At 37.0% G+C, this 12,240-nt stretch overlaps 1 protein-coding gene across 1 annotated transcript; it reads right to left on the reverse strand.

Annotated features, from left to right (window-relative positions):
- Positions 1-6,498: 6,498 nt before the first annotated feature.
- LOC145218422 (uncharacterized) lies at positions 6,499-7,178 on the reverse strand. Its single transcript, XM_080085833.1, has 4 exons — positions 7,091-7,178; positions 6,825-7,023; positions 6,615-6,768; positions 6,499-6,572 (listed from the first exon to the last, which is right to left on the reverse strand). Exons 2-3 carry the CDS (start codon positions 7,011-7,013, stop codon positions 6,634-6,636), a joined length of 324 nt encoding a protein of 107 aa, XP_079941959.1. The 5' UTR covers positions 7,014-7,023; positions 7,091-7,178; the 3' UTR covers positions 6,499-6,572; positions 6,615-6,633.
- Positions 7,179-12,240: the final 5,062 nt, after the last annotated feature.

The raw sequence follows: 12,240 nt of genomic DNA on the forward strand, positions 1-12,240 counted from the left end.
TTCCACGAACGTCAAGTAAACAAAAACCGATTATCCACTGCGGTGTGAACAATTATTTATGGGAGCTAACAAATTAGGTTATTTCAACAGTATATTGAAAGTTAATGCATGATGAAATTTGCTTTGAATCAATACTCGACAATCCCGAGATTCGATAGATGCTACTGGAACAACGGTTAGGTGTATGCTATACCGCGCAGAGAGTGTAACGAAATTTGTATCGGCGAAGGAGATGTGATAATACAAATACAGCATTGGCAAACCGTGGAACCACCCATAACCACACTATTAACTTTTCTGCTGCTTAAGTGTTGGTAAGGGAAACCGATCACCATCAGCAAAGTTTCCAAGCGTCTTGGAATTTCTATTCACGCGAAAGCACGACGAAAGTTAAAACAGACATACGTTATAATGCTGATAAACTATCGGCCGCTTTTACACCACTGAACTATGGTTTACACTCTCATGGTGCGCGTTTGGTGTGTTTTGATTCAATTTTTATATTCTTTGGCATTATTCTGATTAAGGCGTCTTGCATGGGAGGTCAAAACGTCATTTATTCACAATAAAAACTGCTGGAATAACTGAATGCTTCGTGCGTTGCAGTAACGCGAAACCAAGAATTTCGACAGCAGCTTGGCTTAAAATGGATCATTCGGCAACTTTTCAAACACCGCATGCCAGTTTCTTTGGTATGTCAAAGGTATAATAGCGTGCCAACATTTTTTGTGCCAGCTGATTAGGCAGATGGTTAGAGAGTAGACATATTTGTATTGGTAATCTGCGTTTTGCCAATCATGAAATTAAAACAAACTAAACACAAGTGATGTAGTAGTAGTTTTTTGAATTGTGTCAAACTGTACTTAATTTATGTTTTACAATCTTGCAAATAAAAGCATTTGAAGACTATTTCTAAATGTTTAGTGGTAGCGAAACATATATAGATTTGTCGTGTTTAACTTTTGATTCACCTGATGATCTAGCTTTGAAAAATAAGAATTATTCCATTGCATCATTTCCCAATGTACTTGGTGCAATTGACTGCACACATATACCCATCCAATCACCAGGAGGAAAAGAAGCTGAAGTTTTTGGCAATCCAAAGGGGTTCTTATCAACTAATGTGCAGTGTATCTGTGACCATTTCTTAAGTTCACAAACATCGTTGCCCAATGGCCAGGGTCCACACTTGACTCCAGTAATTTTTCAACACAGCATAGTTTACAACCACCTTGAAGATGGTTTAATTTCTGGGTGTTTGCTCGGAGGTAGTAGCTATCCATTAAAGCACTATCGTTTAACGCCACTCCGTTACACTTTGACATACAAGTCCAATAACATAGAAGAACCACTCATTGTTCTTGAGTCTTGTTCCGCATGAGTAAAACCTACACAATACCGCGAGTTTTCTCGTTATTTCAGAACCAGTCTGTTATGTCGCCAGAAAAGTGGGAATAAACCATGGCGCCGCTGTGTGCCCTGGTGTATTTCAGGCGGTAGAAGAAGCTATCAAGGTTCAAGGAGACATGCAACTTCGGGTGATTGCATTAAAGAAATGCTAAACGCAAATTGCTGTGAATAGTATGCCTAAAATCGTAATGTCAAACAATGTCGATATTTGTCTTTGCGGGACAGTTTATGTTAAATTAAACCATTTCGACAAAAACCATTGTCATCATCAGTGAATATAATGTAAAACACAAGCGGAAACAAGCGTCCGAGTAATAAAAAAATACGTTTTATTCCACTTAGTGCTTCTGTTTTACATACAAAGCATGCCAGTTGAAAAGGAGCGCGGCGCGTGGCACAAGTCATAAAAGCTGAGTCCAACACCAAAAACTTGTTGCCAGCGGTTTGTAAATTGACTTCAAAATACTTCACATCTGTTTCCAAAACAAGGTCACATATCCATTGGTTGCCATCAAGAGATTGCCAGTTTTCATGGGAAGTTAAGTTTACTGTATCGCTTAACAAGTCCCAGGGGTACGAAATCTGAAACGAAGGTGCCGTAATGGACTCTTCGTTGATAACGGAAAAAGATGGAATTTCTTTGCTCTCGTCAAACGATTCGTGTAAGGATGACACATCAAAACCAAGTCGTTTATAAACCTTGTTCGGTGTTGAGGTCGTTTGAATATCTGTTATATTCATGGAAAATGGGGCATCGGGAGCTGGCTCTACAGGTAATCAAAGTCGCATGGTCGAGGTTTTTTTCGTCCTGATTTTTTTGTTTTTCCCCATCTTTTTGTTAACATAGCCGACAAAGAGTAACTGAATTTGTCATTAGGGTTTTCAATCACAGGCAACTGAACTGCCATACGCACAGCCAAAATGTGATAACAACAGCTGGTGCTGGCGCAAGAACACTCTGCTTTTGGAAATAATTTTACGCTTTGCCCAGTGCCTTCGAATGGGTGAGAAACGGAGAAACTAAATGTCGCGGGCGAAAGGCCCACCAAACCCCTATTCACACACAGTCGCGCCATTCCTTTTTGCGTAAGACGGTACTGCTTGTCTTTTTCTACTCCAGAAACTTTTGGGTTAGTTGAACTCGTTATTTCGTCAATCATATTTTCAAGCGTATGAATACGGGCCAAATTTATTTTCTGACCACTTTCCCTTAGATGTTCAAATGATTTTTTCAACTGAAAATTTCCGAATCCCCTTTTTCCGCGTTCGAAGTCACACACATAAATCTCTTGCATTTGTCGAAAGACCAACATTATGGTATCCGAAGGTAGTTCTTTTCTTTCCGTACTGGATTTTAGCACGTTGTTTAAACTTTCGCTAGCATTTGTTGTCGCTGCCTGGCCATCGAAAGCTGCAAAATTGCATGTTACAAATTTGCTGTGTTTTGTCAAGTCTTCCTTTAGAGACCGGTCAGAGTACTAACGAAAAGATGCGGACCATGTGCTACAAAAAATTTGGTAGCAACCCTCAAAATCCGATTACGACGACTGATTAATCAGTCGGGTTACATCGTCTTTTAAGACTTTTATATCATCAGATGTGCCTGAATTTTTCTTAATCCACCTGTCGAGGTCTTGAAGTATATGGTTTGTGCAAAAAACATTTGTAAGTTTGGGAAAGAACTTTTGAATCGCATTTGTAATTCCCCTTTCTCGATCGGTAACAATTGGAATGTTTCGTATCTTGTTCATTCCAATGTGAGGCAGCATATCGGTTAAAAACTGTTTATGGTGTTTAAAAAACTTTTTTGTGTGGATCATAAATCCTATCGGAAAAAGAGGGTCACCATCAAAGCATACGTTTCGCCCAGAAAGAACAGAAACGTAAAAATCTCCAAGGCAAAAAGTGGTGTCGTACGCTATAGATTGTCTCAGGTCGCGGTTGTTGGAGCTTAACCGTAAAACTTCTTTTGTTCAATTTATGATGTCATCAGTTGCAAGAATGACAACCAAATCGGGATAAAGATTAAACATTCGTACGAATGTATCCGTTTGAATGGAAACCTCCATAGCCCCAAAGATTTCGTCGTTTGAAATACGTTTTTTCATAGCAGATGTTTGTTTAATGTTTTGGCATTGATTACGGTCTCTGGGACGATCCACGGGCATATGGTCTTGATTGCCCTTACTTTTTTCGGATTGCATTTTTTCATAAACAGTTTTTGCGTTTTCAAAGTCAACTTGTTCTTCAATTACAGTCTTCAATGTCGGTACGTATACTCCGTTTTTTTTGCTTTGCATTTCCATGCGAGGAATGGCGATGTGCTGCAGCGTCACCCATATAATGGACCAAACACAAAGGTGCATCGTCCTTATCAGTTAATAAGGTGTAAACATGTCTTTCAAAAGATTCCAAATGACTTCTTAACTTCCCATCTGGATTTTTTATTTTATAATAGCGTTTCCGAATACCTGTTTCGCGGTGCACATATTGGCCCGTGTAAATGAATCTGAACTGGTCGCAATTGAAGTCATTTCTAGAACGCTTTGAGGAACCTTCAAAGAAATATGCGTCACCTCCTTCACAATTACTCGGAGGCATGCAACTGACTCTAGTAGGGCTCTTAAACAAATCAACAACTTTCTCCAAACTCATAAGGATTGTTGCCAAACTTCATAATGCTTGTGGTCATTTTTTAGCTTCTGATCTTTGTCTAACCGCAATAACGTACATTTGTGTGACTTTCGAACCGCAACGCAGTTAGACCCTAGCATGAAAATATCACAGCAGGAATAGGGAACGCTACGAGTTTTAGGGAGTTAGTTGGGCAGCTGTTACATCAAGCACTATGTAGACTTTGTTCGCCAAAAACTGTATGTTAAGTCATAACAATAAAATCTGTACCTGTATGACGTAACAGTGCATAATGCTTCAGTGTATTGATTTGAACTAGAGTAACCCGATATTGTTGTCCTGTGGTGACATCTTAGTGCTACCGTATTTGTTCTTTTTGGATGTTCTCAAAAGGTCTCTTGGTATTACAAAAATTACCGTTCCATACAAAGTAGTTCGGTTTGTTCTATGGACATCATCGACACGTAGAAGTACAACTAGCAATTGTACACCTAAAAATGACGATTAAAACAAAACATGTATGAAATCTCAAGAAATAGCCATTATTGAAAGCATGTAACATGTTAAAGTATTCACTCTAAAAAAAATTGTGTGAAGTTTGAATGAAAAATGATTCTCGCCAAGTAAAAAGTGAAATGATTTGTGTATTTCACTTCATTCATATTTTTAAATGAATCAAAGATTGAAATTCATGGAAGTTCTGTCTTTGAATCTTTGAGTAAAATTGAACCTTTCGAATATTTATTTTCCACTGACGAAAATAGGACACAGGTCCCATTTTACAAACTAGCAAAATGAAGCAGAAATGAAAAGCAATAACAGTACGTTAAAGTACAGTTCAAAGAGCATGCACTGAACGCATGGCCTTTCAGTTCAGGCAATGTACTTAAAAAAATTGTAAAATAGAACCAATTTTGGGAACTAGTTAACATCAAATACCCAAAACGATGCAAATAGTTTTTCAAAGGCAGAAAGAAAATCAGTTCCCATAAGTATTAAGGTGTTGTCCAGAATTAAAAAGAACTGGCCTGGTTCATTTTGTGAGCCAGTGGCAATGAGAAAAGGTTGTGTGAGTTCCTTTTATTTGTTTTCAACAAACTTAGCAACACTAAATCCAGCCTACAAAACATTTTATGTATATCAATTTTACACTTCTGATAGCACAAAAATATATTTTTTAACTTTTTTAGCAACTTTAAAAAGTAATTAAGCTCACCCCTTTAAAACTGAGTGTGCGCCCCAGTGTTGCCAGGTTGCGCTTTTGTCGCCGAATTGGGTTACTTTTATCATCGAGTTGCGGGTTTTTTTCATGAGTTGCGGGTTGCGCCTTTTTGGGCGGGTTTGTAAATGGCATTTTCTACCGTATGACGAGTAATGATTGCATTATTATTGTGACGTCAAAATAGTTGTAAGTTCAAATTTGACAAGGAAACTAATGAAACTGCCGAGCGTCGGAGATTTAACATCCAGCTGAGCAAAAGAATACTTTCAGTCGACGCAATGCAACGTTCATTTTTCAAACAAAGAAATTTAATAAACGCGTTCGTTGTTTATGTAACAAAAACAATCTACGTAACAAAAATTGTCTCTTGGCAAAAATCATTGTTTTAACGGTTATCTTACTTTGTTATTAATGCGGAACATATTTTTTTTCAAGTAGAGATTACAAACTTAAAGCACGAAAAATGGGTAAATCCAATACAGTGTTACTGGAAACAGCTCAATTTCAAGTTTAAAATGCACAAAAATCAAACCTAAATCGGAGAAACCTGAATAATTGTCACACAAACAGGTGAAAGCAGTGAAAATGAATTGTATTTTAGGGGCTCCTCTAAAATACGCAATCTACTTATAAAACGTATGCAACTTTTAAAAATGTTGACGGTTAGGGCTTTTAGGGTCTGGGTGAGGGTTTATAATAAAAATAACACTATAATTTAGTTTTAGATGTCCAGTTTGGGCTTAATATGTGTTGAGAGTGGTACTAAACACTGTATGGTACCGCACGTTAACACTTGTGAGAAAATTAGACCTGAAAGGCATCTGAAATTAAATTATAAAGTTATTTGTATCACAAACCCTCACCCTGACCCTAATAGCCCTAACCGTCAACATCTTAGTTAATTTTTTTTAGTACATTGCGTATAGTTTGCGTAGATTGCGTATTTTAGAGTAGCCCGTATTTTAGGTATTTGTAAAATTGGGCTCCTTTTGACGGGTAAAGTTGCGCCTTTTCACAAATTGACCTGGCAACACTGGTGCGCCCCTTTTGTCTCCTTTCATGTTTAAAGGTGGAAGAAGTCTTTGCAAGGCCATTATTGCAGCAAGATGTTCTGGAAAATGATATTTGTTTTCTTTCTTATCACATATACATACAGATTACATGTAACAAATACTTAATATAAACAAAGTGGTTTCTTATTTGCATTTTTTTAACCTGCATACATCAGTATTTTATCGGATAAAGCAGGTAAGACCTCATGCATCCGCTTAGCATTGGTTTTAATGCGAATATATTCTTTGAGCAGCTAAAACAAAATGAATCAAACAAGACTTTAACAAATTCTTACCAGATCCCCATTGTCAACGTCAATAAATCTTGGGCGATATATTTGTGTGATCATGAAGTATGTCCATTCTCCTGTATTCGAATGTTACTGCCATGGCACTTAATATTAAAGGTAGTGTTTCAGTGTTCGGGCATGTTTTTTGAAGCCAGGAAATCTGCAACAAAAAGCAAATGAAACAGATTTTTGTAGCTTTACAAAATATATCTTTACTTTTTGTTTTATGGGAACCATTTCTTCATTGCATCGGAAGTCAACTGTATCATCAGAATCACCATATGAACTGTCACCACTGGACTTTCTCTTTTTACCCCTTTTTTTGTTTGCCTTTTCATTCAATGGTAGGTTTCTTCTAATGGTTTTCAACCTACTTTCAATATCCTGATTTGGATACAGGGTCATAAAAATGTTCCTAAAAAATATACATACCCAAAATATATGTTTTTAAAACACACACACACACACATGCAAACACTTACAAAACCTTCACTGCCTCCAATTCTACTCTTCCAGATAGGGAAACTGTCAACAATTGCTTGTGCAAGCTGAATTTTTAATTCTGTCGATGGATATCTGCAACAATTTAATATAACAGTCAATTACTTCTATTCAAACCCAACCACTTACAATAAATTATGTAACGTTTTTTGTTTCCATACTTAACAGCTTCATCTACAAGAATATTTGTACATATTTTTACAAACAACTTTTTGTTCGAAGTGGTAAAATGTCCATCATTTTCCAACTGTTCCAATATTTCTAGGCCTCTGTGTGAACTTAGCAGATAAACTTTCAAGTTTGCAAACTACAAAGTGGCAAATATAATATATTAATACATAAATGACTTACAAACACAAGTAAATATTTTTTTACCGGATTTGTTGGTGTTGGTGCAGGAACAGTAGCTGTGATTAGTGAATTAACAAAAAGTGAAATTGCTTTTCTTTGTCCTATTGTTTCGAAACCCATAAGCTCACTTTGAGTCAGTTCCAATAATGTTTGACCATCTATTCTTTGCTCTGAAACCAATAGAAACACAACACTTCCAGTGTAATTGCAAGGTGACTTTAAATCCAACGAAAATATACTTTTAAGCTCATTATGTGTAATGCATTTATACCTATTTGGTACAATTTGTCTTACAGCATGTGCATGATAATGGGAATCAAACCAAAAAGTTTTATACAACAAAACAATAAAAAATATTTTATCATCTGGTGAAAGCAAAATTTGCACAATTTTTCCAAACACTCGTAGATCATCAACATGAGTATTAATGCACAAAACATAATTGTGCTTATATGTCACACCGGCAAGAGTTAAATTATGCGCTACAAACACGCTGGTTAAACATTCTTCTTTCTCCAATAACAAGTTTCCATATTTCAGATTGGCTACTTGCTCTACTCTACCATTGCCAACATTCAATTTGTCACTGAAACCAGAACAATATGCGAAGTCGTAGCACTGCAGAATTTGATTTTTGACTGCAAGCGATTTGGTAATATTTTTAAAATTGCATATCATATGAGCATGTTTTTTAAAATCATTATGTCTTGCTTCATATCTCATACATGACATAAGGGACAAGGGGCCAAACATTTTTATGCATGTTGGGTAGTGCACCATGTGGTGATATTTGTTAATAAAGTTTACATCAGGAAAAAGTTCTTTGAATAGTATGTGATGGTCAAAAATAAGATCATGCAATTGAGTGAGCTGGTCTTTACTGACACTGTGAGAAAAGACAATTTCCATTATTTTTAAGAGCAGCAAGATTAATTCAAGTTGATGATCATCTTCTTCAAACAAATCCCCCAAAATCAGAGGAAAATGAGGTATCAAACACCATGTCTGGGCAGCTTTTTGTCTGAAAGAAGAATCTGTCACTTTACGCAAAGTTTGGAGATGGCTTGTCTTTACTTTCAATACTGCCAAAGTCAAAGAATGCCAAGCGATGGTTTATGGCATTAACAGTAATTGATTTCCGAATATAGACCAACTCCTTCCAGTATGTCATGCATCGGGTCAAGTGAATAATTTTCAACTACTTTTCAACTAAGTATTTTGACTTTGATAAAAAAGATTTTCCAAGGACACCACAATGAGGAAATTTGTTCTGTTCTGTTATTGATTGGTGACTGCAGGCTGTACGCATTATAAACAAAGATTCTTTAAATTGACTTTGAATTTCACGTGTTGCATAACAAAGTCGACACAAGTAAGTACAGATGGTGACTGGAAACCCAATATTGAATGGGCAGCCAATGTATCAGCAACTAGCATGGTAACTGTTCCTCGGATTGAATAACCAGGCTCAATTAAAAAAACGTTTTCACTTTCCAAAATATTTAATTCTCTCATAAATGGCTCAAGAACTTTTGTGAATCCACACTTCTTAATATCAAGTGAATGGGCTGCTGCTAGCAAATGTATGTTTTTTTAAAGCAGAATTGCATTCAGATGGCAAATTCTCTATGGTGTAGTAAAACAAAGCAAGTTCATGAGTTTTAGTTTTTGATCCAAGTGGGTTTACAAATTCAACATCATCACAATAGAGTTGAGTTTGTAGGGCATGGGGATCAACTTTATACAGGGTATAGAATGTTTGGGAAACAAAAACAAGTCGTTAGAAATTAATAGTAATAACGTTACATATAAATTCAAGTTTAACTAGAAACCAATAGATTACGTGAATGCAAGTAATTGGACAGTAAGCCAAAGAGTTAACTGCGGTAGGACTAAATCTTTTATGAGCCATTACATCAGCGGTGCGTTTTAGAATTTCATAACACATGACATTAAACTGCACAACTATGCTCTTGCCGTTGGCTCTTGCACATTTTCTCACACAAAAAACAACGACTAATTCACCGCACGATACAAAACATACTATTAAAGCGGGTAAACACCAGATAGCAAAGTCGATCAACCTCCTAATTTAACTGTAACGGGGAATATTATCAAGGCTCGAGCATGTTTAGCAAGCAAAACGAGCTAATTTGGTAAACAACTATTGCAAAGTTTGCACAAACCATGACGCAATCGCTACACTTATACAACCATAGACTAATTAACTTAACTGATATTGTACAAAGTGAGTGATTTCCAACAGCATGGTACCAGTAAAACTTTCCACAACGAGTCCTTCCAAAACCATGCGAATATAGTGAAAAAAATTAATTCAATTACCGTCCGGCCGTCGATGACCAATGGGATCGTCGTGTTCGACAGGCGGCGCGCCAAAATCAGGACGCGAAAATTGCGAACAAAGGCGTAGATCTCGGGGGAGATACGGTCAAGCGTTTGAATATTTATTTCACTCATGGTGACAGCAAAAGATTCAAAATCCCTTTCAAACTTTTTTGAAAGGTTCACGAAAATGAATGAAGTTTTTTTTAGAGTGTAATCATCTGGCACAGAGATTCCCTAATTAACAATCAACTTTATTACCTTCTTTGGCGATTTTCTTTCTGTATCTGTCTTTCTGTAATAAACACAATACACAATAAAGTTCTCTTGCTAAATTTTGAACGACTACTTTACAATTTAAAACAACTTACTCTGCTGTCAGCTTGTTGCTGCAGCTCACATGGCAGTTTATAAATTTAACGTCCATCCCTGTTGCAACTCTACATGACAATTAATCAATTTTATAAAACCTAATTAAACTACACCACGACCAATTAATTTTTGTTTACGGGGTTCGAACCCACGACTCTCCCAGTGACGAATCCCGATCAGGGTTTTTTATTGGGTCAGGCGCGCCAGACCATTCGGCCAAGTTCCTGCCCACAACCAATTAATTTAAAAGTGCGCTTTCAATAATACGCCTTATTGCGCCACCTACCAGAAATTAGGTCCGTTTGGGGGTAAGATTCTCGTTATGGTGTTCGTATTTCTACCCATTTTCTGTTGGTGCCATTTAATGTGTTTCAATTTCAGTTTGTTGCCCAGCCATAGACCTTCTCTGTCTTGCAACTCATCAATATACCGCCATTTTTTTGCTTTTTCAGGTCAACAAAAACATTCCAGTCAGCAATAGTATTACGAACAAGCTTCAGTATATGGCATACATCAAGAATGATGTGTATCTTTTTCCCATTATGTGGCGGGTGTGGAAAGTGAGCCAATAAATTACTGGGATCCAGCTCTTGAAGCATATCGATCACAAGTCAAAGACACTACTCTTGCTCCAGTGTCAGCAAGTCGTTGGATACAAATTTTAACAATGTTGGTTCGTTCAATGCCATTCAATCCATCAATGTAAAATAAGCACATGGCGTTTCTATGAACTGTTAACACATACTGCCATTAAAACAAGTGATTCCCGTGCCAAAGGTTGTGAAACATTATCTTCATGGGTCGCGCAGGGTAAAAAAATGGGTCGCGCTATGGTGGTTCAATTCTGTCCAAACGAACTTTTACCGCATTAAGTAAACACAAACGAATTTACCTAATGTTGTAGTAGTAAAGACCCCTCACTCGACCACGTTGCACAGTAAAATGAACTAAGAATTGACAATCGCCTTCTGATTTTTGCTGTTACGCACATGGCGATTGTTACGTCATAGCACGGGGAATAAAAGTTAATCAAGCAAAACCGAACGTGGAAATGTACCAGTTAGCGTTTGAGGATGAGTAAGTATTCGTACACGGAAACATTTTTAGATTTGGGATTCACTTCTATCAATGACCATGGTGCTACAAAGGCACAATGTGTGTTGGGTTATGTAGTATTGTCGAATCGAACTCGTTAAACTTGCAGCCATTTTGACATGGGCAGACTCATATGCGGCGGCAACGTGGCCTCGAAATTGTTACATTTTTTGATGTTTGAGGCTTGGGTCGTGAGATGTTCATAAAACTCAGATTTGGGTCGCGGTCAAAAAAGTTTGAGAACCACTGGCCTATATCAACAAAGCCACAAAACTTCTCGCCATCCTATTCAACATATGCTTCTTAATAGCCATCCCATCCAACATCAACATACCACTTGTTTGCCACAATCTGCATAATTTTTTACTTTTTCTTTTATTGCATCAAATGAGGGTTTTGTAAACCCTGGCTCTGCAGGAATTTTTAAGTACCATTTTCTAATTTGTGCTTAAAGAGGAAGGGCAAACTGAAATGTTTCACGGACAAACTCATAAGCCTTGGTTGAATAGAATTGCGATGGTAATGCAAATGCCCTCAGTGAGTCTGGGATACTTGGACCCTTCACCTGACTTGCTTTTAACATTTCTACTCATTATATCCAGAGGTACACCTGCCAAAGCTAAACAGTGGTTGTGGTGTGTCTTACTTTTCTTAGTAAGTGTCTCATTGACTTGTGTGCTATTTTGTGCAGTTGGTTTGTCAATTTGGCCCTCATTCTCTATGTGCTTTTTATATGTGGCCTCCGTTCTTTATTTTGCTTAAAATATGTTAATAGAGAAATGTAAATATATTCTCATTTTTTTTGTGTAGTAATTCTTTTCTTATTATTGAAATCTCCTTTCAAGTAAAACGCCGCGACGATTCAGGGTCATTAAAATCAGATGAAGAAAATTCAGTGTGAAAAACCGCTAAATCTGTCGCTATGTTTTATCAAAACAAATGCATTTCGCTATAAAAAGCATCATCAGTG

Source organism: Phallusia mammillata, chromosome 3, assembly GCF_965637545.1.
Source record: "Phallusia mammillata chromosome 3, kaPhaMamm4.hap1.1, whole genome shotgun sequence".
NCBI lineage: Eukaryota > Metazoa > Chordata > Ascidiacea > Phlebobranchia > Ascidiidae > Phallusia > Phallusia mammillata.